The sequence below is a fragment of the Catharus ustulatus genome, chromosome 17 (assembly GCF_009819885.2).
Source record: "Catharus ustulatus isolate bCatUst1 chromosome 17, bCatUst1.pri.v2, whole genome shotgun sequence".
NCBI classification, from domain to species: domain Eukaryota; kingdom Metazoa; phylum Chordata; class Aves; order Passeriformes; family Turdidae; genus Catharus; species Catharus ustulatus.
In genome coordinates, this window is record NC_046237.1 from 8,291,748 (window position 1) to 8,317,920 (window position 26,173).

Consider the following 26,173-nt stretch of genomic DNA (forward strand, 5'->3'; position numbering starts at 1 on the left):
GTAGTCCCGCTACTGAGGCAGGGGTCTCCATCTACGGGCAGGGCCCTGATGCCCGCAGAAGGGTCCCCTTCATAACGTGGTGCTGCCCACCCGGGAGCCGCCCGTCGCGGGGCAGGGGCCACGCAGACAGCGGCTGCTTTGATCCCGAGCCTCAACCATCTCTGATGCGTTGGTCCTGCAGACACAGGTTCTGCCCCACTGTACGCCCCGAGTGTGTTCCAGGTCCCGAGGCTATGCCGGGGTCCGGTGCGGGAGCTGGTGCGGGATGCGGGGGCTGGCGGCGGTTGCGGGGCCGGTGAGAGGGCCGGTGCGGAGCGCGGGGGCTGGAGGCGGGGTTCGGGGCCGGGACGAGTGCAGGGTCGGTGCGGTTGCAGGGCTGTCCCGTCCCGTCCCGTCCCGCCCGCGCCAGCCGGGCCCGCAGCGCTGCCCTAGTTCCCCCCCACGCCTGGTGCAGCCGGGAGGCGGCCCCGCTCTGCTCGCTCGTCTTTGTGCCCCCCCGCGCCGCCGCGCCCCCCCCTCCCCGCCGCGGCGGGGGCAATGCCTCCCGCATACGTGATGAAGCGGGCGGCCGGGCTGGGCTCCGCCGGCAGCAGCCGTGAGCCGTGAGCCCGGGCGCCTCCGCACTGCAGCCCCCTCCCACCGGCGCGGGGGGCGGCGCGGGGACGCGGCTGCTGCGGAGCGAGAGCTCCAGCTCCGGCGGCAGCGAGCGGCCGTGGCACCGGCGCCATGCTGAACAACCTGACCGACTGCGAGGACGGCGACGGCGGCGCCAGCCAAGGTGAGGCATCGGCATCGGCACCGACGAGCGGGACAGCGGGGCGGCCCGGGACTGCCGCCCCCGCCGGGCCGGGGGCGGGCGCCAGCGCGGGGCAGCAGCGGCGCGGAGCCGGGGGCAGCGGGGGCTGGGGGTGCCCTGCCCCGGGGCAAGCGGGAGGCACCGGCACCGACACCGGCCGCGACGGCGGCTCTCAGCCCGCGGCCCCGCGGGGCTGCGGCGGGCGGTGCGGGGATGCTCCTGCTCCCCGCGCCTCCGCGCAGCCCCGGCCGCACTCCCGCCGCTGCGGCAGCTTCGGGAAGCGGCGGTGCGGCCGAGCCGTGCGGGGCTCACCGAGGAGCTTCCTCCCGGGCGGGGACTGCTTGCTGAGCTCTGAGCGACCCTGTGGGGCTGGCCCTGCCGCTTCCCGGACAGCCCCCGCCGGTCGCCGCACCAGTCCCGCTCCCACTCGCCCGGGACCACCGCAAGGGTCCCCGCGCCCAACTACCAGCCCCCCAAGCCCTCCACCCCTGCCTCCCGCATCTCCGCTGCAGCCCCTCCAGCCCTCCCTGCTGCCGCCCCCCATCTCCGGCTGCCGCCCCCCATCTCTCCATATCGCCTCACTCACCCCCGCTGCCCTCCCCCCCATTCCTCTCCTCTGCCGCCCCCCCATCTCCGGCAGCCGCCTCCCCATCCCGAGCAGCCGCCCCCCTCTCCCTTCACCGCTCCCGCCCCCCGCTCCCTGTCACCCCCCCGCCCCCCGGGGCCGCTGCCGCTGTCCTCGGTGCTGAAGTGGCCGCCCGGGCCCTGCTCCGTGGCCGCAGGAGCCGTTCGCCCGGGGCCGAGCCCAGGCGAGCCGCAACGAGCCCACTGAGCCCAAGCGAGCCCTGTCGTGCCGAGCCGAACCAGTCCGGTCTGGTCCAGTCCGTGCCGCGCTGTGCCCCGTCCCGCTGCAGCCCTGGCGCAGCCCCGGCGCAGGGCCGCTGTCTGTCGCGGGTGAGGGGCCGCTCGGCCCCGCAGCAGATCCGTCACTGCTGGCGCTTTGGCCTCAGCCCCTCCCGTCACCCGGCACTACCGAGCTGTGTGAGGGTCCCTGTTCCTCCTGGGGCCACGTACAGCACCAGGCAGCCAGGCAACACAGGCCCCGTTCTTGTTCCTGCCGGGCACAGGGATGGGCTGCAGCCCATGGGATGCAGTCTGTGCCCGGGAGGACTTGCACTGCCCCTCTGACCCTCCCAAACCTCGCCAAGTCTCCTCTCCAGACCCCCTCGTGGGGTCTGCCAAAGCCCCAGCCGGGAGCACATGGCTGGCTATGGCAGTGGTTCTGGAGGTCCCGGCTGCCCACAGAGGGGCTCTGGCCGCAGCTACAGACAGGCTCTGTGTATTCCTCTGCTCTGCCGACCCCAGTCTGTTTATTTGCTTGTTTATTTGCGGCTGCGCTCAAGGTCAGGGCTGGCAGGAGACTTTTGGGGGCACCTTGCTGAGCTGGGGTTGTCGCACTGATCCCTGGCTGTGCCCTTCCCTGAGCACTTGCCCTCCCCTTGCCCTCTGCAGCACCAGGATCTCTCCCACTCACTGATTTCCATTACGGCAGTGCCAGCGGCATGGCAGCAGGTGATTCTGCCGTGCTGGGGTCTGGCAGGAGGGCTGGACACTGTGCCACTACAGATGGACCAGGCAGACTGTCCCTGGAGTTGAGCCTGGCGAGATGGTGCCCTGTGGGACAGTGGGTGAAGGGCTGGAGGAAGCAGGGGCCTGGGTTACTTGGGGGAGCAAGGATTGTCTGTAGGAAGGGGCTCAGCAGAGCTCCCCATACCTATGACAAGGGGAGGTGTGATGGGGGGGTGGGTTGTCCCCCCCATACCAAGGGTCAGCTGAACTCCCATCATGAGATCTGTCTGCAGGAACCATGGAAAACCCGTCAGGAAAACACTGCATAGTTGTTGCATGCCAGTGGTCCCCCTCCATATGTCCTGGCTGCCCCAGTGTTGGCTGTCCAGCAACTTGCCAAGCCCAATACGACCACTGAAGCCCTGGGTGCCTCTTGGGCCTTATTTGTCAGAAAGGTCAGCAGTGTCCCTACTCAGGTCGTGCTCTGGGCAGCATGTGCAGCTGCATAACAAGGGCTGGAAGGGCTCCAGCCCCAGTCACCCAGCAAGGGCTGGGCCAGCACAGACCCTCTGGGGAGATGGTGGGAGTGGGGAGCCGGTAGGGCTGCTGCCTGCAGTGTCCGGGCTGGCACCTTGCACTGCTCTGGTTGGGGTGTTGGGATGTCAGCCACAGCCCCACTGCAGGGTGCAGTGCTTACACCCAGCCCGAGGGCACTGGGATGCCTGGGGAGCCCAGATCCAGGACCAGGAGCTTTGCTGGGACTTGTGTCCACGGCCATTTCCAAGGCAGGGCTTGGACTGTCGGAGAGTCTGGGAAGCTGTTTAAATGCAGCCAGCCAAAACGCCTGTGCTGGAAATCCTGCGCTGCAGGGCCGGCTGATCAAAGGGAGGATAATCCTGGGTTTAGGAAGGAAGAGGATAGGTCTGAAGTAGCAGTTGGTCCAATTTGGGTCAGGCAGTGAAGGAATCCAGCCCAAAAGGCCACTGGGTGCGCTTGCTGGCTGGAGGGGGAAAGCACAGCCCTGGGATGGGGGAAGCATCCTACTCCACCACCCCAGCCCTGACCCCCACCCCAGCTCCCCTGCCACGCTGCAGCTGGAGCTGGCACTGCTGTGACACTGCCAACACGAGCCAGCACTGCTCTGATCATCAGTGGTCTCTGTCTCAGTGGGGCTGCAAGGGCTGTGTGGCCTCTCCAAGGGTCGCCCTCCCCAGGGCAGCTGTCAGACACTCCTGTGCAGGGTAGAAGGAAGCAGGGTGGGTGCAGAGATGCTGCTGCCGTAAGAATACCTTGGCCCTCTCCATCTGCTTTAGGCGCCGCAGGCCGACAGCCCAGGGCCAGGCAGTGTGTGTACAGCCAAGTCCCCTTCATAGCCAGAGGTGACAGAACAGCAGCGTGGCCTCCCTGGCCAGCAGCTCCTGCAAAACAGCAGCAGCTGGGGACATCAGCCAGGGCCACGTGCTTGCCCATGTGCTCGCTGGCCTGCTGGGGTGACCCTGGGGTGCCCCTTGCTGCAGGCAGAGCCCCGGGAGTCCAGGTGTCCTGTGATAAAAGTCAAGGTGTCCTATGTACCTCCAGGGGAGCCCCAGGGCATCCCTAGTGCCATGAGCGGCCATTGCACCGCTGCTGCCCCTGGGGCTGAGGGGACCGGCGTGGCGGTGGCACAGGGGATCCCGGAGCTGTCACCAGCCCTGTGCAGGAGCACAGACGGAGGTTCGGAGGGCTGTGAGGTCGGGGCTATCCCCTCACCCACTGCACTTCCCGGGCAGTGCCGCAGCCCCAGTGGCCGATGTGCCTGGCTGGGGCTCACGGTGCTCTGGATGCTGCGGAGGGGACGGGCCGGCCGTGGTCGGGCAGCAAGCTTGGCAGCGGCTCTGGTTAATTAGCCCGTGGGGGGTGGTTGTTGGGGCTACCCCAGCCAGTATTCCGTGCCCTGCGCCGTGTAAAGCGATTAGGGAGGATTTGGGATAAGGGGCATGACGCTTCCCAACCCAATTTAGGGCTAAGTGAAAAGCCATTAGAAGATCAAATTGTGGCTGGTACTTGTGCTTGGGCGCTGCCTTGGGGGGCTCCGAGGGTGCTGTGACGATCCTCTGGCGCTGCCGCGATTGCTCTGGGCTGCCCCGGGCAGGCAGGTTGGTGGAAGCCCTGCCGAGAGCGGGGCTGCGCGGTGCGCACGGCGGGGCTGCGGGTTCCTGCCAGCGATCCCGCCGCCAGCCCTTCCAGCCGCCGCAGCAAATTAAAAGGCCGATTCCTGTTGAGTGATCCCTGGGGAGGGGGGCGGCTGAGCGCTGGGATCGAAGCCTGGCACGGCTCGGCTCTGCTCTGCTCACACTGTCTCTCCCGGCTCGGCTGCTGGCCTTGGGGCTGCTAGCCCTGTCCAGCGCTCCGGCCCGGCGCTGCTCCGTCCTGGCTGCGCTGGGGAAGCAAAGCAGGGGCAGCCCTGTAGGCGCTGGTAGGACTGGCAGTGTCCCACGTGTCCCAGGGCCGGGAGGCAGCACCCCATTCGTGCCGCCGGGCAGGGCTGGCCGTGGCAGTGGCAGGTGAGGGACGGGTGCGTTGGTCCTGTCTGCTCTGCCTGCTCCTGCCGGCCCTGCCTGCTCCTGCCGGCCCTACCTGCTCCTGCCTGCCCTGCCTGCCCCTTACTTCACACCACGGGTCTGAGGCAGCTACCGGGGAGAGGCTGCACCAGCCCCGCTGCGGCAAAATGGTCTCCGTCAGGAGCAGGAGCAGAAGCGGGAGCGCTTTGTCACCTGGGACCCTGCGCCCTGGTGCTTAACTCCTTCCAGTCTGTGGGGCTGGAGCGACGTGGGAGGCTGAGAGTCTCCCCGAGCCGTGCTGCATCCTCATGCTCACCAGCCCGGGGCCTCTCCCAGTGCTGGTCCTCGCAGCACCATCACCAGGCGAGGGGCTCCTGCGCCACGGGCCAGCTCCAGCAGCCTGGGTGATGTCAGCACGGGCCGTGGCCCCGGCCTGAGGAGCGCTGGCCAGAGGTGGGGGTGGAGGGACTGCAAGCTATGGGTGCTGTTGTGGCGCTGTGGGATGGAGCATGGGCACCCCAGGGTGCTGCTGGCGCCTGTCGGGTGGAGCCGAGCAGGGCCAGTCCCGTGGGGTCGGGGTGGGCTGGGGCCGGGGGTCCGGCCGCAGCATCCATCGGGCTCCGGTGGGCCGGGGCGCGGGTGCCATGTGGGGCCAGCGTCCGGCTGCCTGCGCCGTTACATAAGAGCGGGAGCCGAGGCGGCCGTGGCTCGCCGTTGCCATGGAAACCTGCACGGTGATGTCGTCGGCTGGGTACCAGGCGGTGAGGCGAGGCCCCCGCGGGCTCCGTTCTCCCGGAGGGGTCCCAGAGCCTTGCCACGTTTCGAGCACATCTCCCTACCAAGCTGCCCGTGTCCCCCGGTGCCACCCAGCCTCAAGGGGGAGGTGAGCTCCAGCCAGCCCTGCTCCTGTACCCTCGGTACAGCACACTGCGGATGGCCACAGCATCAGCCTGGAGGGTGTCTTGTCAGCATGATGGACATTTCCCATCAGTGTGGTCCCCAGAGTGCAGATGGGCAAGAGCTGTGGTGAGTGGGTGGCTGCCAGCCCACTCCATTGCTGTACCTAATGACAGCATGGCTCAGTGGGGCTTTAGACCAAACACAGAGCAAGGAGAGTATGAGGTTTGTGATGAGACCCATTGTGGGAGATAAAGGGCAGGCACATGGCAGTGGTGCAACCTGCGGTGCTGGGTGTATGTCTAAGGGGACTCTGGAGTGCAGCCTGTGGCCAGGGTGTCCCAGTGCCACTGTAATGGCCATTCCTGCACAGCAGGGGCCCGTGGGCTCTGCCTTGGTGTTTGGCTGTGCCCTTAGGGACACTGCTGCCCTGCTGCCCCATGCTGGAGGAGCCCCAGGGATGGTGGGAGTTGGGGGCCAGCCTGCAGGTCACTGTCACCTGTAGCACTTGAGGCTTCACCTCCTGGTCAGCCAGGAGTACCCTGTCTGCCAGGGAATTGCAGATGGTGAATCACCACTGCACGCGGGCTTCCAGGATCCCAAATATGAGTCAACTGGCAGGAGAATGGCGGTCTTCAGAGGACCAGGATGCTCCAAATGGTCACAGGGTCTGTCTTGTGGCTACCACCATGAGTGGGTGACTACACTGTTATGGGCCCATCCCTCTGCCCCAGGGCACTCCTAGGCTCCATGCAGAAGGATGGTGGAGGGGGCAGTTCTCTCCCTGGTCCCAAAGTGTGGAGCTGCTCTGTGACCCTCCCCAGGTGGGCAGCCTGCCCAGCAGTGCGGTGACCAATAGCAGTATGACTGCTCTGGCTGCAGGGCTGTGATGATGGGATGGGTGTGTGGCAGGGAGTCTCTCTCCCCCCACTGAGGGCTGGGAACTAGTCTGGGGACTGCCAGGTTTCCCTGTGCCATGGGTGTCTCCTCAGCTGCTCTGCCCAGGACTGTATCCTTTGACTCCTGGCGCCCATGCCCTGGTCCTTCTCTGCTCAGGGCCTTCTCTTGGAGCTGTGCTGCTCCGGCAGCACCATCCTTACTGCTGCTCCATTTCCAGCTTGATTTATTTCTGCTGCTCTGCAGCTCAGCTGTTTTCATCGCTATTAAGCCAACTCCAGGTTTTCTGCACTAGGTCATTAATGCAGAGAGTGGCTGTGGCCCCTATCGTGGTAGTTCTATGTGCCTGGCTCTGCTGTGGGTGGCTCCACTACCCCAGGCACCATCTGCCCTCAGTGATATCACCCCCGGGTGCCTTCCTGCCCAGTCGCCCCCATTCCTGTGGTGCATGTCGGGGAGAAGGACCAGACACCTGGCCGGTCGCCCCACTCGCAGGCACTGTGCCGGGACCATCCCCTCTGCACTGATGCTGAGCAGCCGTCCAGATCCTGCCCCTGCAGACGCAGGGCTGAGGGCAGTCCCAGAGCGCTCACGGCTCACCCGTGCCGTGAGTTATTGCTGCTGTGCATCCCGCTGGAGGGCTCCCCCCGGATCCACTCTGCTTGTCTCACTGCGTGGATGCGCTCCAGCGGGTCCACGTGTCAGCATGGCCAGGCAGGGCAGTGTGTGGCTCCTGGGGATGGCAGCCCCTGCCCGTGTGCGGTGTGGGAGGTGATGCTGGTGGCTGGGATTCTGGCCTGCCATTGCCTGTGCTGGGACTGGGTGTGAGCACGGTGCACACAGCCCTGGCAGCTCTCCTGCAGGAGCTCAGGCAGCTGTGACCCCTCACAGGTGACCCTGTGGGGTGGATGTTCTCCAGGTGTGGTGGGGCAGTGACTGACTGACTCAGTGGTGTCTCCGCAGGCGATGGCAATCCCAAGGAGAGCAGCCCCTTCATTAACAGCACGGACCTGGAGAAGGGCAAAGAGTACGATGGCAAGAACATGGCCCTCTTCGAGGTAAGGCATGCAGGCAGTGGGACAGGGGGAGGGAGCTGAGCTAAGCACTGTCCCAACCTGCAGCCTGGGCTGTGGGACATGCCAGAGCCCCAGGCCAGGGTTGCCACACTGCCAAAGCCATTCCTGGAGAGGCAGGCAGTGGGGTAGCATCTGGTGAAGTCTCCTGGGGTTGGCTGGGGTCCCAAGGAACTGTCCTCATGGCTGGCGATCTACTCTCCACAGGAGGAGATGGACACAAGCCCTATGGTCTCGTCCCTGTTGAGTGGACTGGCCAATTACACCAACCTGCCACAGGGCAGCCGGGAGCACGAGGAAGCTGAGAACAATGATGGAGGCAAGAAGAAGCCGGTGCAGGTGAGGACTTAGGAGGGAGATTACCTTCCCTCCCTCTCCAGCCCCTGCCTGTGTAGTGACAAGCCACTGCCCTGGGAACCGGGGACCCCTTGGCCTCAACCAGGGGCAGTTCTACCCTGGGTTCCTGGCTGCTTTGTGGGAGGAATGGGACCTCTTGCTCTTCTGCCAACCAAGCCCCTGAGCCCTGATAACTGCTGTTCCCTCAACAGGCCCCACGGATGGGCACCTTCATGGGTGTCTACCTGCCCTGCCTCCAGAACATCTTTGGAGTCATTCTCTTCCTGCGTCTCACCTGGGTAGTGGGGATCGCTGGCATCATGGAGTCATTCTGCATGGTCTTCCTCTGCTGCTCCTGTGTGAGTTTTGGAGCCAGATAAGCCTCCACTGGCTTTGCCTGTTGCCTGGGGGTCACCAGTCTGGCTGGCTGGACTATGGTGGGGTGCACTAGCTGCCAGCCCTCCATGCTTCTGCCCCTGCCCTAGCTCCTGCCCCACTTAGAGCAAGGAAGAGCAAGGAGAAGCCTTCAACTTCCCAGAGGAATCAGCAGTAGAATGGTGCTCAAATGGTGACCCAGATCATAGCTGCCATGTAGGGGGATGTGCCAGGGATCCCCTTCTCTGGTAGCATGCAGAGAGCCACCCCACCAGGACAGTCACTCCAGGGCAGAGGCTGGGAAGGCCTTGTCCAGTGTCCTTGGCAGCCTGAGCGCCCCCAGCCCTGCCAGCCCCTCCAAGGGCTCAGCTCTCTCAGCTGTGCTGCCAGCCAACAGCCCTGCCTGCCCACCCACACATACATCTATCCATTCATTCCCCCTGGGCATCCCTGCCCTGTGGCACATGTCAGCCCCAGGGAGCCCCATGTCCCAGCATGGCCTCAGCTCTCCCTTCCACCCCCCTGTCCCTCTGCCCAGCACTGCCGGGTGCCCACACTGTGTTTCTTCCTGCAGACGATGCTGACGGCCATTTCCATGAGTGCGATCGCCACCAACGGCGTGGTGCCAGGTAGAGCCAAGCCCTGCGTTGTGCCACGTGTGCGGGCAGCTGCTCCCTGCCGGGTGGGGTTCCTGCAGGGGCTTTTCCCAGAGAGCATCCCCCGGGGCTGCCAGCCGCTCCCCAGCCTTCTGCCACCAGCCCGCGCGGGATCCCCAGGGCCCGGGGGAGCGCGGTGCTGGAGCCGCCACCCGTCCCCAAAGCCGCGAGGTGCAGATGGCAGCGAGAGCCGCCAGCCGCGGCTCCTCCCTCCGCCAGACTGGCGAGGCCGCGGGGAGCCGGGAGGCGCACGGCAGGAGGATGGGAGCAGGGCGTGCTGGGTGCCACGGGCTGGGTGATGGCATGGGCTCTCCCACCGGAGCACCGCACGCTGCTGTGTGTGGGCTCTGCCCCACGGGAGGCACCGTGGGCTGTGGCTGGTGGGTGCCCTGGCTGCCTCCCCCAGAACATGCCAGCCCTGCAGAGCCCTGGGGAGCCGTAAGCTGCGCCAGGCTGGGCACAGCGCTGACAGCCCTACACGGGGCGTAATTAAAGCTATTTATCATCCTGCTGCCGCAGTGGGACCATCGATCCTGGCAGCCCAGCTCTAAGGGCTCCTCTGGGAGGATGGAGCAGAGTATGGCCCAGGTCCCTAGGGCTCCAGCTCCTGTCTGGTGTCCAGGGAACACCTGTGCCACTGGCCCTTGCACCTGGCTGCTGGACTCTTCGGGAATGACTCTGCCTGTGTGGTCACTCCTGCTGCTCTGCATCTTAGTCAGTGCTTGAGCAGGGCCTATTTTATCCTGGTTCTGGTCTGCCCTCTGGGATACCTGGCAGGGCTGAGGGTGTCACTGGGGTCTGGCTGGGAACCACTTTTGCTCTCTCTGACAGCCGGTGGCTCCTACTACATGATCTCACGCTCCCTGGGACCTGAGTTTGGTGGGGCTGTGGGGCTCTGCTTCTACCTGGGTACCACCTTTGCCGGTGCCATGTACATCCTGGGCACCATTGAAATCCTGCTGGTAGGTACCTGGTCCTTGCCTTGTGCAGTGCCATGGGCTCAGCTCCTGGCAGGGCAGGGACCCTTCCCTGGGGTCCCCTCTGCAGGCTGTTAGCCAGGTGGTGATGCCATGACTCTTTCCCAGGCCTACATCTTCCCGGCCATGGCCATCTTCAAGGCAGAGGATGCCAGTGGGGAGGCGGCCGCCATGCTCAACAACATGCGTGTGTACGGCACCTGTGTGCTCACCTGCATGGCCACCGTCGTGTTCGTGGGTGTCAAGTATGTCAACAAATTTGCCCTGGTCTTCTTGGGCTGTGTCATCCTCTCCATCCTTGCCATCTATGCTGGTGTCATCAAATCAGCCTTTGACCCACCAAGCTTCCCGTGAGTATGGGGTCCTGCAGGGGTGCAGCAGGGCTGGAGCATGCAAATGCTGAGTGCTGAGTGCCCGTGTCCCCCCAGGATCTGCCTCCTGGGCAACAGGACCCTTTCACGCCACGGCTTTGACCTCTGCACCAAGATGGTGGTGGAGGGGAATGAGACGGTTGGCTCCAAGCTCTGGGAGCTTTTCTGCACCTCCCGCTTCCTCAACGCGACCTGTGATGAATACTTCACCATGAACAATGTCACAGAGATTGAGGGCATCCCTGGCGCTGCCAGCGGCCTCATCCAAGGTGAGCACATGCAGATAGAGGCATGGGAACATGGGCATGAAAGCATGGGAATGGAAGCATGGAGAAGGAAGTACAAGGGAGCTGTGGTGGTGCAGGGGCTGTGCCTGCTGGGCAGGGCTGGTGGAGATGTGCTGTGGGAGGCCACATGCCAGGTGTTGTGGGGGCAAACAGTGTTGGGTCCAGGTGAGAGAGCATGTGGGTGATCCCTGCTGGGGGCTGCTCTGCTCCTGAGGCACAGTGAGCTGTGCTCATGCTGAGCTGGGCAGTGGGACAGACTCCTGCACTGGGTGACAGAGCAGGGAGCTGCAGCCACCTGCATGCAGTCTGTGTCAGCCAGCGGGGTGGCTCAGAATGATGCTCAAAGGCTGGGGAGGAATAAATCCTCCCTCTGGTTCCTCTTGGCCTTTGGAAAGGCTAGTATTGATTTGAGGTTTTGAGAGAAGCAATCACCCCTTGGGGCCACTTAGCTGCTGTGGCTACAGCCCTGCTGGGAGAATGGCCAGGACCACAGAAAGATCCGTGAATTTGTGGGAGGAGCCACTTATGACCTGTTTTTGTGGAAATGCTGGTAGATCTGACAGGTGCTCACGCTCAGCAGTGGGTGGCAGAGGCTGATGCTCTGTGCCACATTCAGAGGGAGTCTGCAGACCCCCATGCTGGAGTGACTGTTGGGACTCAGGAAAGCAGCAGAGCCATGAGCAGGATCAGTCCTTCCTGATGGCTACAGGGCTGCCCCAGCCATGCTGCCCTGGTGTCTGTGTGGACACAGGCATGGGAGCTCAGACTTGGCTAAGTGCGTGGTGCTCAGGGCTGGAGCTGTGACCGTGGTGAGTGGAGTGCAGTCACAGGGTGTTGGGAGCCTCCTGAGGGTGTCCCACTGAGGTCACTTGGGTCAGATAAGGAGTTCCTGGCTGCTGGGTGGAACCCGCTCCTGTTGGCAATGGTGCTGCTGGGGAGGGGGTGCAGACCCCCGCCCACCCAGCTGGTCTCTCTCAGAACAACAGGCAGCAAACACTCCTGCACTGGGGGCATCAGGACAGAGCCAGGACCCCACTCTGGCATGGCTGGTGGCAACAGTGACCAGGCCAGCAGCATCTTGAGACGAGTGGCACATTTTGGCCCTGGCAGAGATGAATGGGGCTTGCTGTGCCCCAGGTGAGGGGTTTTCCTTTAGAGAGGGGTCTCCCTCCACAGTTCTGGGAGGATGAGACAAGCGAGACCAACAGGGGTTGCCAGCGCTATCTGTCACCTGTGAGCAGCCATGAAGTGGACTCAGTGAGGGGGCTGAGGGCTGGTCTCTGCAGGTCCCTTTGCTCCCCTCTGCAGCCCCCAGCAGTGACATGCCATGGGCAGTTGCCTCTGCCCACCCTGCCCGCTGCTGGCTGCTCTCCACTGCTCCAGTTTCTCCCCGCGATCTGCGGCCAAAGCAGCACACGGAGGGACACTAAGCCTGTTACATCAGCCCTGCGCTCATAATCCCATCAAAAACGTTATCAAGATACTTTGACACGATCCACTTCCCTTAAACCTGTGTTGATCAGCATTAATTATATTACCCTCTTAATTATTTGCTACTGCAATCCCATGTCAGCTGCTCCAGTATCTTGTGGGGACGCTGCCAGCAGCAGTATGAACCTGCTCTGGTTGCCCACCTGTGCTGCCATCCTCACCCTCTGGGTGCACACAGCCCTGCTGAGCCAGCTGCTCAGTGAGGCCAGAAGGGGTGGGAGAACCAGAAACCCCCTAGCTCCATCCCTGTGGGGTGGGGATGCTGTGCTGGGTGTCTCGTGGGCATCTCATGCCAGCGTCACAGATCGGCTTCCTCCCTCTTCACAGAGAACCTCTGGAGCTCATACCTGACCAAGGGCGTGATCGTGGAGAAGCGGGGGCTGCCCTCAGTGAGCTCCCCCGACACCCCAGTGGACATGGACCAGCCCTACGTCTTCAGCGACATGACGTCCTACTTCACCCTGCTCGTCGGCATCTACTTCCCCTCGGTGACAGGTGGGAGTCGCCGCCGGCCCCGCTCCGTGCCGCGGGCACAGCGGGCACGTGCGGCCGGGAGCCCCACGTGTGCCAACCCCGCCGTGGGCGCGGCGGTGACAGCGGCGTCGCGGGGGCGGCTGGTCGCCATCGCCTCCCACGCAGCCGCCCGCGCTCCAGATCTGTCGGTGCCGCCCGGTGCGCGCTGACGTCCCGCCGCTTCGGTATTTTTAGCTCTCCGGGGGCAGAGGAGCCCCCCCGCCCCAGTCCCGCCGCGGAGCCGAGCGGGCGCAGCCTCCGGGGCTCTCCTGCAGCTCCGCCGGGGCCAGGGCCGGTGGGAGCCCCCGGGCTGGCCCGGGCATGGCGAGCGCTGACGGGGCCGGCGCTGCGGGATCCCCTCAGCCTCCGCTGCCCTCCTCCCGCTGCCCATTGACCAGCAGGTCCCGCTTTCTGCAGGACCGTGCGCCCCGGTGCCGCGGGCTGTGGGGTCCGGCCCCGGCTGCTGCTGCGGCCAGAGCACGGGTCATCCCTCGGGTCATCCCTCGGGTCATCCCTCGGGCTGTGTTGAACCCGCCTGTGCAGCCGTGTCCCTGCGTGACCTCCTGCCCTCCCAGAGCAGCGTCGGGGCTGGGCCCTGTCCCTGCCCCTGCGGCAGCCACCGTCCCTGCTTGAGCTAATTAAGGGCTAATGAGACAAGGCACTTGAGAGCTTCTGAGCCTAATCCTTGAGTGGACTCAGACTGCGGTTTGGGGTAGGGGGGCATGCTGGGGGGAATGAGAAGAGCAGGCTTCGTACCCCCAGCCGCAGCAGCGCTTTCTCCTCTGCCCATCATGTCTGCTTCCCATCCTGGTGCACGCCGAGCCGAGCTCGGCAGTGCCCGGGGCTCTCTCGGTGCCTGGCATGAGGGTATGCAGGGCGGGTATGGGCTGTAGCTCTGCTCCCCCTGACACCATCCCCTCTTTCCCCAGGCATCATGGCTGGCTCCAACCGCTCTGGAGACCTGCGGGATGCCCAGAAGTCCATCCCCACAGGCACCATCCTGGCTATTGCCACCACCTCTGCAGTCTGTATCCTTCAGGGCTTGCCTGAGTCTGGGCTGTGGGGCTGAGGGTGGGCGGGCTCTGCAGTGCAGATCGGCTCAGGTGCTTCACTGGGCTGTGACAGGGTCCCAGCACTCATAGGCAGGACTCTGCATCCCCCTGGCTCTCCTTGACTACCTGGCAGATATCAGCTCTGTTGTTCTCTTCGGAGCGTGCATCGAGGGGGTCGTCCTGCGTGACAAGTGAGTGTCCCAAGGCCATGGGGGGCATGGAGACAGTCTGGCAGCTCTCCAAGACAGGCTGAGGCAGGGGCAGCCCCAGGAGCAGGCAGAGGGGTGGGGGAGGCTGCAACCAGGACACACTGGGCAGATATGGGGGGCATTGCGGGGCTTGTGGGTGTCACCATGCAGGGGGGCTGGAGACTGTAACTGGCACTGGGGGCTTGTGTGCACCCCAACCATCCATGTTTTGCTGCATTCCTCCCGCTCCGGGCAGGCAGCCACTTGTTTGTCAACAGGCAAGGCTGCCTGTGCTCCTGCTTATCTGGGGCAGCCCTGCTCACCGCACGTGGCAGGTGACACTTCTGGGTCGGCAGCACCAACACAAACAGGATCCAACTGCATGCATCATCATTGCCCCCCTGGCACAGGGACAAGGAGTCCTGTCCCACACCTGCCCTTGTCCTTGGCCACGCTTACGGGTACAGGGATGAGGACAGACCCCTGTCAACCTCTTACCCTGCTCCATTGCTCGCTCCTTGAGGGGGTGGACCCTTTCCCAGTTGTGTCACATCCCCCCAAAGTGGTGTCATTGTTGGGGGCTGAGTTGTGGTGCTGGTGCTTTCGGGGCTGGGTCATGGGGCGGAACTGCAGGTGATGCTGATGCCCCGCAGGTTTGGTGAGGCCGTCAATGGGAACCTGGTGGTTGGCACCCTGGCGTGGCCGTCCCCGTGGGTCATTGTCATTGGCTCGTTCTTCTCCACCTGTGGGGCTGGGTTGCAGAGTCTCACCGGAGCCCCCCGCCTCCTGCAGGCCATCTCCAGGGATGGGATCGTACCCTTCCTCAGGGTAGGTGACCCCGAGTCCGGTGCTTCCCCAGCCTGAGAGCCCACTGTGGCTGCAGATCCCACCAGCACGAGAGATCGGTGGGAACCCCACCCTGCCTCCCCCCGGAGCAGCCCCACTTCCCTGCCCTCATCCCGCCGGCACCGGCACGGCGGTGGGCGGCCGTGGTGGCTCTGGCTGCGGTATGGGTGGGAGGAGAGTGTCGGGAAAGGTCAGAATTCCCTCCCCCCCGCTGCCGTGCCGCTTCATATTTTATCTGCTCTCTGAAGACGCGTTCCCACAACCTCATCTCTCCAAATCCAACCCGACAGCTCCCCCCAGGGAAGAGCGGGCTAATTTTATCCTCCCTCCTTCTCCTTGCCAGCCCCAGCCCGAGCTCTCGCTCGCTCCGCCCGCACCATCTAATGCGTCCGGACACGCGCCCCCGGCCCCCTCCCGGTCCCCCCGCAGCCGCAGGAGGGGCCGCTCTCCCCCGGCTGCCTGTCCGTCCCAAGCGCAGGGTGCCCGGCTCTGTGCTGGCTGTGGCCAGGCTGTGAGCTGGGGCTCGTCCCTGCTGGGGTACAGGGGCTGCTGCGCTGGGTGTGGGGAGAGCCTCGGGATCTGCCGGGAACGGGACTGTACTGTCAGCAGGAGCCAGCCCTGGGACTGCTGCCCTGGCAGGTTCCCACGGGACATGTGCCAGCTCATGGCACCCAGTGTTCCCGGTCCCTGCTCCTGCCAGGGCTGGGTGTACGGGAGGGTCCAGTCTCATCAGGCTGCACTGAGTACCTTTGCTCAGGGCTACAGAGCACTGCAGAGCCTGATGCACCCCTCTCCCCACTCCTCCAGGTCTTTGGCCATGGCAAAGCCAACGGGGAGCCGACATGGGCCCTGCTGCTCACAGCCTGCATCTGCGAGATCGGGATCCTGATCGCCTCCCTGGACGAGGTGGCTCCCATCCTCTCCATGTAGGCAGCGTGCTGTCGACCCGCCCCTTCACAAGCAGCGGGTGGCGTGTGTGGGTCTCTGCTTCTTGTGGTGGGGGGAACACCCCTGCTGCCCTGGCCCCTGGGAAGAGGGGGGCCCTGCAGGGACCCCATTTGGCCAGCACTGAGGGTTGGTTTCTCCACGGCACTGCTTCTCTGTCCGTCAGCGGGGTCTGCTCCAGCACTGGCCGCCCCGTGGCCAGGAGGTGTGGAGACTTCAGTGTCACACAGTGCACCCACTCAGCCCCCTACTCTCTCCTGCAGGTTCTTCCTCATGTGCTACATGTTTGTCAACCTGGCGTGTGCAGTGCAAACGCTGCTGCGAACGCCCAACTGGCGGCCCCGCTTCCGCTACTACCACTGGTGAGCTGGGCAGGATGGGGCGGGACAGGGACACCCCGGTGTGGGGACCCCAGGGCACACTGACACCTCTGTGCTCTCTGCAGGACCCTGTCCTTCCTGGGCATGAGCCTCTGCCTGGCACTGATGTTCATCTGCTCCTGGTACTACGCGCTGGTGGCCATGCTGATTGCTGGCCTCATCTACAAATACATCGAGTACCGCGGGTAAGGGAGGCCGTGGTGCCGCAGGTCCTGGCCAGCCCCCCATGGTTTCTCAATGTGGCTGCTCAGTTCTCCTGGATGCTTGTCCCAGGATGCTCCAGGGTGCCAGTGTGGTGCTCTGTGGCCAGAGCCATGGGCATCCCTTATGTGCTGCTGGTTCCTGCAGGGCGGAGAAGGAGTGGGGTGATGGGATCCGGGGCCTGTCCCTGAGTGCAGCCCGCTACGCCCTGCTGCGATTGGAGGAGGGGCCCCCGCACACCAAAAACTGGAGGTAAGGCTGGGCAGGGAGATGGGGATTGGAGGCTTCTGGGGCAGGGAACAAGCTGGCTGTGGGCACTGACTGCAGGACCCTCCTTCCAGGCCGCAGCTGCTGGTGCTGGTCCGTGGGGATCAGGAGCAGAATGTGGTGCACCCGCAGCTCCTGTCCTTCACATCGCAGCTCAAGGCTGGGAAGGGCCTCACTATCGTGGCCTCTGTGTTGGAAGGGACCTTCCTGGACAACCACCCTCAGGCACAGAGGGCTGAGGAGGTGAGAGCTGCCCGTACTGGGACAGGCTGTGCCAGCAGTAGGTGCTTGTGGTCCTGGGTACCCAGGGTTATTTCTGCCCCATGGCCAGGGCTGGTGGCCCTGGGATGGATGATCCAGAGAGCTTTGGAGTGGCATCAGGCAGAGCCTGAGGACTCCATGCTTCACTGGTGCTCACAGCACCGCAGGGATCTCTGGACCCCTCTTCTCCTCCAAGACACCAGAGATGCTGGCACTGGCCAAGCACTGGTCCCGTCTTGGCCAGTTGCTGCAGGACTTGGCACAGCATGGTGCATCACAGCACAGCACAGCGCCCAGCCAGGTGCTGCTGTGCTGCTGGGCTGAGCAGACTCCACAGCCTGAGCCCTCACCACACTCTCTGTGGCCCTGGTGCCAGGCAGGGTGGGAGACGAGCCTTTCTCTGCCAGGGTGAGAGCATTCCCCGCCCCCTGCACCCACGGGGTGGCACATTAATGAGATTAAGCCCTCGGAAGCAAACAGTTTCTCTCCCATGCAGACATGTTATAATTTATCTGAGTAAATAACTCTAATTGCTGCTCTGCCACCTGTCAGAGCCCTGGCACAAGGACACCCTCCACTCTGCACGGTGCAGAGCTGTGTGCCAGCTCTGTGCACCACTGGGTATCACCCCTCTGGCCCAGAGCCACCAGCCTGCTGTGGGGCACAGAGACCCAGGCACCCTGCAAAGACCTGCACCCCACAGCCTGCACCTCACAGCTCTGTCCCCCACACTCTGTACCCCCCATTCTGTACCCTTTACCCCACAGTCTCCACCCTTTACCCCACACCTCACACCCTGTACCTCATCTGGCCTGAGCTGGGCCTGGCAGCTGCTGTGCCCATGATCCATGGCTGTCTCCAATGCCCTGGGATCTCTGACTTCCTTCTCCCTTGCAGTCCATCCGGCGCCTGATGGAAGCGGAGAAGGTGAAGGGCTTTTGTCAGGTGGTGATCTCCTCTAACCTGCGGGATGGCATGTCCCACCTCATCCAGTCCAGCGGGCTGGGGGGGCTGCAGCACAACACGGTGCTGGTGGGCTGGCCCCGCAGCTGGCGCCAGAAGGAGGACCACCAGACCTGGAGGAACTTCATTGGTAGGCACCGTGGAGGGAGAGCGCTGCCGGGCTTGGGGGGCTGCAAGCTGCCCTGGCTGACGTGGCCCTTCCCCTCCCAGAGCTGGTGCGAGAGACCACAGCTGGGCACCTGGCCTTGCTGGTGGCCAAGAATGTTGCCATGTTTCCGGGCAACCAGGAGCGGTTCTCGGAGGGCCACATTGATGTCTGGTGGATTGTCCATGATGGGGGGATGCTGATGCTGCTGCCCTTCCTCCTGCGGCAGCACAAGGTAGGCTGGGCCCTGCAGTGCTGGGCCCTGCAGTGCTGGGCTGGGGCTTGGGCTGCAGCTGTCCCTGTCGAGCTGTGCCCAAGCCTCCCCCATCCCCTGCAGGTGTGGCGTAAGTGCAAGATGCGCATCTTCACGGTGGCACAGATGGATGACAACAGCATCCAGATGAAGAAGGACCTGACCACGTTCCTGTACCACCTGCGCATCACTGCAGAGGTGGAGGTGGTGGAGATGGTGAGTACTGGGACAGGGCATGTGCTGCAGTCAGGGATGCTGTGCATGGGAGAGCCAGACAGAGCCTGACACGGGGCACACAACACCATGGGGGGACACAGCACCACGGGGACATGCTGGGCCATGCTGGGAGCAGTTGGTACAGACTACCCTGCCTCACATTTCTCCTGTTCCCCCCACAGCACGAGAGTGACATCTCTGCCTACACCTATGAGAAGACGCTGGTGATGGAACAGCGTTCCCAGATCCTCAAACAAATGCACCTCACCAAGAATGAGCGGGAGCGGGAGGTGAGGCTGCAGGCGGGGTGGGCTCTGGGCTCTGACCCCTGTGGTGGCTCTGATGTGAAACGAGCTCCCTGCAGCTCTGTGTGCTCATCCTGATGGAGAACTGGGCTTCAGGCTGGGCTCTACTCAGCCAAGCCCTCTTGTGTCTCACTCCCTTGGCTGACCCTTCCCAAACAGATCCAGAGCATCACGGATGAGTCCCGTGGCTCCATCCGGCGCAAGAACCCGGCCAACACACGCCTGCGCCTGAACGTCCCCGAGGAGCAGGCTGCTGACGGCGAGGAGAAGCCAGAGGAGGAGGTGAGGGGTTGTACCAAGGCACAGTCAGGCAGGTAGCTGGCCCCAGGCCCTGCCCACCATTCTCCTCTTCCCCCTGCAGGTCCAACTAATCCATGACAAGAACGCCACCACCTTCTCCAGCAGCTCTCAGTCCCCTGGTGATGAGGTGGAGGCAGCCCCTGAGAAGGTGCATCTCACCTGGACCAAGGAGAAGTCAGTTGCTGAGAAGAACAAGAGCAAGAGCCCTGTCAGCCCTGAGGGCATCAAGGACTTCTTCAACATGAAGCCGTACGGCCCCCCATGCTGCCACCTTGTCCCACCCATGCCTTGTGATCCCGGCTCTCCCTGCCTGCCCCAGCCACACGGGTGCAGGCAGGGCCTCGGCAGCACCAGCTTGATCCTTGCCCTGAGGAGTGGTCAGGCAGTCTGGGTGCTCTGAGTGTGCCCTTGCAGAGGGGCTGGGGGCAAGTGGGGAGGGGATTCCTGTGTAGAACCGTGCTGGCAAGATGCCCATACTGGGTGTGCTGCAGGGAGTGGGGGTCCACACCTGGTGTTCACCACATCTCTCTCTCTCTCTCCTTCTCTCTCTCTCTCTCTCTCTCTCCGACCTCATCATGCTCCTGGCAGGGAGTGGGAGAACCTGTAAGTCTGGGTTTGGCTGAGTGCCGGGGCTGGGGTGGAGGGAGCCGGGTTGTGCTCGTGGGGCAGTATGATGGGAGCCATTGGGGTTGCCCCTGTGCAGGAGGGAGGCTCAGTGAGCCGTGACAGCTGCAGTGCCAGACAGTTCACTCTGGCTGCCAGCCCCGTGCACCGTGCACTGCCCGCTCTACACGCTCCTTGTCTGCCCTGTTATGCTGCCAGCAGCTCCCTGCGAGCCTGGGCTCAGGCACCCACGGTGACACTCACACCGTCTGCTCCTGCTCACTCCCACGTGGGCTGGCCCTGAGCAGCCGTGGTTGTCACTGCCCATGAGCACCGTGCATGGCCCTGTGACTCACGGCCACCGGTGCAGGCTCAGAGTCAGCAGTGCAGTGCCTGGCAAAGCTTGCTGTGCCCTGCGCTTGTGCTGCAGCCCAGCCTGGACTGCTCTAGGGCAGGAGGCCAGTGTGCCCTGTGGGCCTGGTGTCGGGCTGGGGGCTGACTGTGCCTGCCCCGTGCCCACACGTGCTGTCACCCACAGGAACCAGTCCAATGTGAGGAGGATGCACACGGCTGTGAAGCTCAATGAGGTGATTGTGAAGAAGTCCCAGAGCGCCAAGCTGGTCCTGCTGAACATGCCAGGGCCTCCCCGTAACCGGAAAGGGGATGAGAACTGTATCCTTCCTGTGGGGCCAGTCATCAAAACCCCTCTGTGGCAGGGGGACCAGGGTCCATGTCTTCCCCAAAACTGGTGGGTCTCTTAGGCAGGTTCCAAGAGGCACAGGTCTCTGAGCTTGGATTCCCCCCCACACCTCCTGTTGCTGGCTGTGTCCAGCAGCTGTCATTGGCACCAGCCTGCCCCTTTGGCACTGGTGGGTGGTGGGACCGCATGACATTGCACCTACATCCATGAGTGCAATGGCACATGATGGGCTCAGACAGAGGTCTGTGGGGCTCAGCCATCTGCTGGCTCAGTCACCATGCCCATGACACAGCACCAGCATGGGTGGGCTTCCCTGGCCCCTTAGCTTGGGACTGACCCCACCAGCTCCTGGCTGGCTCTGGTGTGGAGGTGTTAATGCTGCAGGTTCAGCTGGGGCTGGAGATGGCAGGAATGGCACAGGCCCGTCCCCACGTTCCAGTATGAAGTTTGTCTTCCTTGACAGCTGTGCAGACATGGAGTTCCTGGAGGTGCTGACGGAGCGTTTGGACAGAGTGCTCCTGGTGCGTGGTGGGGGCCGGGAGGTCATCACCATCTACTCCTGAAAGACGGCGCGAGAGAGGTTTGTCTGCACACCGAGAGCCCCGCCACCCCTTTGCACCGCGCTCCCGGAGGGGAGGAGGGAAGGCCGGATGGCAGCCGGTGCGCAGAACCTTCTCCTGGCTTTGGCCGTGCCCCTGATCTCTCCATTCGAACTGCAGCACCAGATCTTCCGGGAGCATCCAGCACCAGAGCAGCTGTTCCTCATTGCAACACCACAGCACTGCTGTCCTTGTTTATATATAAATATATACAGTGAACCGCGGACTGAGCACCAGAGCTCGGCGCTGCCGCCACCGCCCGCCCTGGCAGGGCCAGCCCCGCCGCCAGCCCCAGCACTGCCGCTGCAGCCCCTGGCCGGGCAGGAGGGCGGCTGTGCCGAGACGGACCTTGGCCCCACCGTGCTGCTACTCCTGCACAGATTCGGCTGGACGCGCCCGTGCCCTGTCCCGCCGCCTGCGCCGTGCTCCCTGCGAGGGGCTGGCAGAAGAGAGAGCTCACTCCGCTCCCCTGGCTCCTGTCCCCAGCTCCAGCAGCGCCCGGAGCTCTTCCCACGGCGCTGCACCCCGTTGCCCGTCACCGCCACGGCCCGGACAGCCCCGCCTCGCCGCTGCCTCGGCACCGTCCGACAGACCGCGGGCTGAGCTTGTGGAGATGCAGCACGATGGTTTGGAGGAGGCAGAGGGTGGGGGGCGGCTCTGTGGGGTCAGGTGCTGGAGCACAGCAAGGCAGTGAGAGCAGGAGCCCTGACCTAGGGTGGTTGGGGGTGTTCCCTGTGCCCCCTGCCTGACTCCAGGCTCTCTCTCCCCTGACGCTCTCCAGGTGCTTGCGCAGGAGTCGCGATGTGAAGCTGCGGTGTCGGGAGCCGCTCGGGGGCCCTGCCATGTGCAGCGTGAGCCGGGGTTTCTCTCCGGCGGCTGGAGCCACATGGGTGCTGGGGACCCTCGAGTACCTGCTCTGGCGTGGCACAGGGGTGTCCCGGACCCCCACCCTGCTCCCCCGCTGCACTAAACTGGGGGCTCTCAGGGCCCAGCACCAGCCAGTCCGGCTGGCCCCAGCACCCGCACATGTGTCTGGGTCCCCCCGTGCCCCGCTGCATTCCCGGGCTTCGCTGCTAACCCAGCCCTGGCTGCACGCCCCAGGCAGTCGCAGATGCTGCCGGGGGCTGTAGGACACTCTGGATCTGTGTGTATTTTTAACATATGCAAAAGCTGTTTGCTGATCTGACCAGCAAGACGTCACAGTGAGAGGTGGGGGCTGTAGGGGTCCCACCGCCCCCCGGCATCATGACACTCCCTCACCCGGCTGGCCAGGGCAGCCCCGGCACCAACCACACCACAGCCTCAGCCCCCACAAGGGCAGCAGAGCCCTCTAGGGCAGATCAAACACCTCTTATCTTTGGCAGCAGCTGCAGGGTCACCCCCGTCACCCCCACCCGCACCCCCCCAGCATCTCTCACAGAAGAGAAACTGAGGCGCTTTTAACAAATGTGAACGGTTCCAGGAACCACGCAGGAAGCGGTGCGAGGGCAGCAGGGTGCTGCTGGCGTCCGCCCCAGCCCCATGTACATAGTGTACATAATACAGTACGTGTATTTTTAAAGTGATCATATTTATGTTAATAGAACCAGATGAAGTCTATATATAGAGATCTATATCTATTCTGAGAGATGCAGGGCTCTGCTAGCACCAGGCCGCAGGGACGGGGAGCTGAGCCGGGCTGCTCCTGCACAAACCAGGAGCCCATCCGTTGCACCAAGTGCTCCAGAGTGGTGGTGGAGGCTGCAGCCTTCCCCGGCCACCAGCAGCCCCTGGGAAAGGGCCAGGTCGCAGGTTTATTCTCTTCTCAATTTAGCTTCTTAAGAGTTTTCAGGGAAAAGAAGTCACAGACTTTTCTGAACTTGTTTCACAGCAGATTTGAGCTTCCACTCAAAGTGCAGCCTGCTAAGAGTTGCCCTCTCCCGGCAGCACTGGCGGCTTTGTGCCAGCCTGGGCCCTGGGGCAGCACTTTGTCCCTGGCCAGAGCTGAGCCCCTGTGCTGAAGCACTCGCCTCCTCAGCCCCCCCAGATGCTCCCCAGTGCTGCTGTGCACTGCAGCAGGTGCAGGGGGAGCGGGTGCTGCTACAGCATCCCCTTGGGTGTCCATCCAGGCAGCAACTGCCTCCTGCCTGGCAGAGGCAGCTCTGACTGGTCCCAGCTCCCTGCCCACCCGATTCCCTGCCAGCCTTGGCTCCTGCCTCCCTGAGAACAGGAAACCCCCACCTGCACTGGCCACTCCAGCCCCTGCTCCCTTTCAGAGCTCCTCTACTCCAGGTCCAGGCCAAAGCTATTTGGGGATGCTTGGATAAAAAGCAGTGGGTTTTTTGATGTTGGAATTTTTTTGCTATAAGATACTACTTGGACACACTCCTAGACCAAAACCAAGCCCCAGCTGCACATCTGTGCCTGCTCATACCTTGCTCCTACATTTCCATCACTCCCAAAGTGCCTCCCTTCTCTCCAGGAGCAGTCCCAGTCACAGCCAGACTTTCTGCCAGGGTAGCTCGGCTGCCTGTGTGGCTGCAGGTCTGTGTCACAGATGCTGCTGTGGAAGCTGCTGAGGAAGTCCCTGAGCATGGGGGACTCAGCATTTACAGGGGGCCTGTTAGGCTGAGCTGAGACCTGGCTTCAGCACAGGAGCTCAGGGCTGACAAATGGTGTGGATGCACATAGGGTAGCATTTCCTGGTCCTGCTGCTGCCTCAGCAGCCCGGGAGCTGTGAGAAGAGCAGGTAGGGGTCTGTAAGTGAAAAGTTCCTTTAGTTTTGGGAAGGGCAGCACATGAGAACCAGCATTTGCCAGTATCTAGCTGCTCTGCCCCTTGGAGCTGGCCCTATACCACCACACACAAGCTCACGGGCTGTTTCCAGCCTCCCAAAATTATTTGAGGCACTTCAGCAACAGCGGGGGAGGCACAGCAGCCTACCCACACAGCTCATGTGTTAGCACCATGTTGTTGGGCCTCGAGCAGTTGCCAGCTGCTCTGCCTCTTCACAAGATGCCACTCACTCCCTGCAGTTGCCCTCTAATTGCAGCTTGGCTGCTGCCCCCTGTGCTGCTGGGCCTGAGGCAGCGAGCATGGTCCCCTCCTGCCCTGGCACATGGCACAGGGCAGAGGGCAGGGACAGGTTATGCACAGCCTCTGTTGAGTCTGCAGACAGCCCCACCCTCACAGCATCAGGTGAGAGGCTCCTCTGTTGGCTGCAGGTACAGGGCAGCCAGGAATGACGTTTGCAGAGCAGTGGTGAGAGCAGCCAGGGCACACTTCTGACAGGTTTGCTTCATCCCCCCAGCATCACCAGTGGATCCCATTCCCCTCAGCATCACTTCCACTCTGACAGCAAAGGCGTGGTCCCAGCTCCCCCAGGGAGTAGGAAGGCCATTCCTTTCCATCACTACTGCTGACAAAAGGCGTTCCCCTTCCCCATCCTTCAGCAAGAGCAGGGGCACAGCTCTGGACAGAGTCAGGGCTGCTCCCACACCCCTGCCAGGCAGTTTGGCTGTGGCAAGACAGGAGCTGGTTTCCACAGCGTGTCCCCTCGCCGTCGGCTGGAGAGGGCCAATTTTAGCAGACAGCACTGCATGTTAGTTTACAAACCCAGCCCTGCACGTTTGGCCTCTGTGAGTGTTCAGTTTCCCCATGGAGCACCCTTCTGCCGCTCCACCGTGGTGAAGACAGTGTCCTCCTCTGGTAGACATGCAAGTTCCTCCTTGGCACATGCGCAGACACGGTCCGGTTTTTGTTCCAGACAGGAAGGTCTTGACCCCCCAGTTTGTTTTACAGGCAGGCTGCTGATGGAGCAGCACTGAGCAGCACAACCCACGGGAGGGTGGGCTGGAGTGTGGCCACAGCTGGCAGGGAGTGTTCGGCCAGCACACAGCGCTGGTGGCACGTGCTCCAGTCCCTGCTGCAAGAGAGCCAAGCAGCCCTGGCCCCTGGGAATGGCACTGGGCAGCTCAGGTCACTGTGGAGGGCAGCTCAGGTCGCTGTGGCCACCATGCAACACAGGCAGCAAGCCACAGGGCAGCAGGGACAGGAGGCACGGGCAGCATCCAGCCTGGGCACGTGCTGGTCCATGGCTGGATGAGAGGAAGGACAAGAGAATGCACAAGGGCAAGAGTTGCACTAGAAGAGTCAAGACCCTCCTCTGTGTAGCAGGACTAAAAACTGGCAGAAAGACCAAAAGGTCTGAGATCTGCTGGTTACAACACTTTCTGTGCTACATGTGCAATATATTTGTTATGAATGTTATCACAAAGTCGGTTCATTCAATACTCTTTTAATCACTGTAGCTAGATGTTCTCTGTCCATTCAAGTGACTTTTATTCGAGTGCAATATTTCAATAGACATGTAGTGACCTAGAATGCTTTGTGTTTTAGAGAATCTGTGTGCAGAGCAATGCAATTAAGTTTAAAACCTTGTAAATAAAACAGGTTGCAAACCAAAAAAAAAGACCCTATTAGCTTGCATTTAATTTCTGTGTGTATTTCAGTGTTGTGCATTAGGCCACCTCGGTGCAAACCCTGTGTTCTCTGTGCAGGTGTTCATGGAGGAGTGGCTCCTCAGCTGTTGAATGCTCCCTGTTACTGCTTTACTGCTTTACCTGTATTCATTTTTCTAGACTCCTGTCTGCACAAAATGCAATAAATGATTTTATTACACCCTTCACTACTTGCATGGGGACTTTTCACTTGCTTCCAGGTCTCCACAGCTATTTTTGCACCATTTCCATAACATGGAGCAAGCCCTGACAGAGTGAGATTGCAGAGGAAGCGAAGCACAGGGAGAGGAACAGCCTCTCCAAAGGGATGCAGTTCCCACAATTCACCTCACAAAGATTTCTGGTCACCCCAGCAAAAGTGCTCTACTTGGCTGCAGGGTTGTAGAGGTGGAGAAAGGGATCTGACAGGAGGAGAGACAGCAGACAGACACACTGCTGTCCAGACTCAGCCTGTGGGGTGATGCTAGCATGAAGCCATGGGACACCAGTGCTGGAGGCACAGGGACTTGCAGCCCTGACCTCACGCTGGCTTGTGGCACCAACCCAGACCTGCCCCTCCCATCACTTTGTCACCAAAGAGGTTTTGGAGCCCTCACATCAGCCGTGCCACACCACATCTCCTGGCCTGAGGCCACCCCAGTGCTGTGCAAGTCAGGACCTGTGAGGCTCACA

The 26,173-nt window shown here is 62.8% G+C and overlaps 1 protein-coding gene across 3 annotated transcripts in view; it reads left to right on the forward strand.

Moving 5' to 3' along the window:
- SLC12A5 (solute carrier family 12 member 5) overlaps nt 1–25,668 on the forward strand; it is a 31,409-nt gene extending 5,741 nt beyond the window's left edge. The window contains exons 1-27 of one of the 3 annotated variants that reach the window (XM_033074710.1): nt 642–778; nt 7,663–7,757; nt 7,980–8,111; nt 8,321–8,467; nt 9,058–9,112; nt 9,971–10,101; nt 10,225–10,466; nt 10,545–10,756; nt 12,593–12,760; nt 13,708–13,806; nt 13,964–14,021; nt 14,672–14,846; nt 15,672–15,790; nt 16,073–16,171; nt 16,255–16,374; nt 16,538–16,642; nt 16,732–16,900; nt 17,816–18,011; nt 18,092–18,261; nt 18,364–18,495; nt 18,678–18,785; nt 18,960–19,082; nt 19,162–19,349; nt 19,689–19,703; nt 20,242–20,375; nt 20,875–20,983; nt 21,123–25,668. In XM_033074710.1, the coding sequence (XP_032930601.1) occupies nt 727–778; nt 7,663–7,757; nt 7,980–8,111; nt 8,321–8,467; nt 9,058–9,112; nt 9,971–10,101; nt 10,225–10,466; nt 10,545–10,756; nt 12,593–12,760; nt 13,708–13,806; nt 13,964–14,021; nt 14,672–14,846; nt 15,672–15,790; nt 16,073–16,171; nt 16,255–16,374; nt 16,538–16,642; nt 16,732–16,900; nt 17,816–18,011; nt 18,092–18,261; nt 18,364–18,495; nt 18,678–18,785; nt 18,960–19,082; nt 19,162–19,349; nt 19,689–19,703; nt 20,242–20,375; nt 20,875–20,966 (3,336 nt within the window). In that variant the 5' untranslated portion in view covers nt 642–726 and the 3' untranslated portion in view covers nt 20,967–20,983; nt 21,123–25,668. Of the gene's footprint in view, nt 1–641; nt 779–7,662; nt 7,758–7,979; nt 8,112–8,320; nt 8,468–9,057; nt 9,113–9,970; nt 10,102–10,224; nt 10,467–10,544; nt 10,757–12,592; nt 12,761–13,707; nt 13,807–13,963; nt 14,022–14,671; nt 14,847–15,671; nt 15,791–16,072; nt 16,172–16,254; nt 16,375–16,537; nt 16,643–16,731; nt 16,901–17,815; nt 18,012–18,091; nt 18,262–18,363; nt 18,496–18,677; nt 18,786–18,959; nt 19,083–19,161; nt 19,350–19,688; nt 19,704–20,241; nt 20,376–20,874 lie in introns of those variants that run through there. The other 2 variants (XM_033074709.1, XM_033074711.1) reach the window with 2 other exon arrangements.
- Nucleotides 25,669–26,173: the final 505 nt, after the last annotated feature.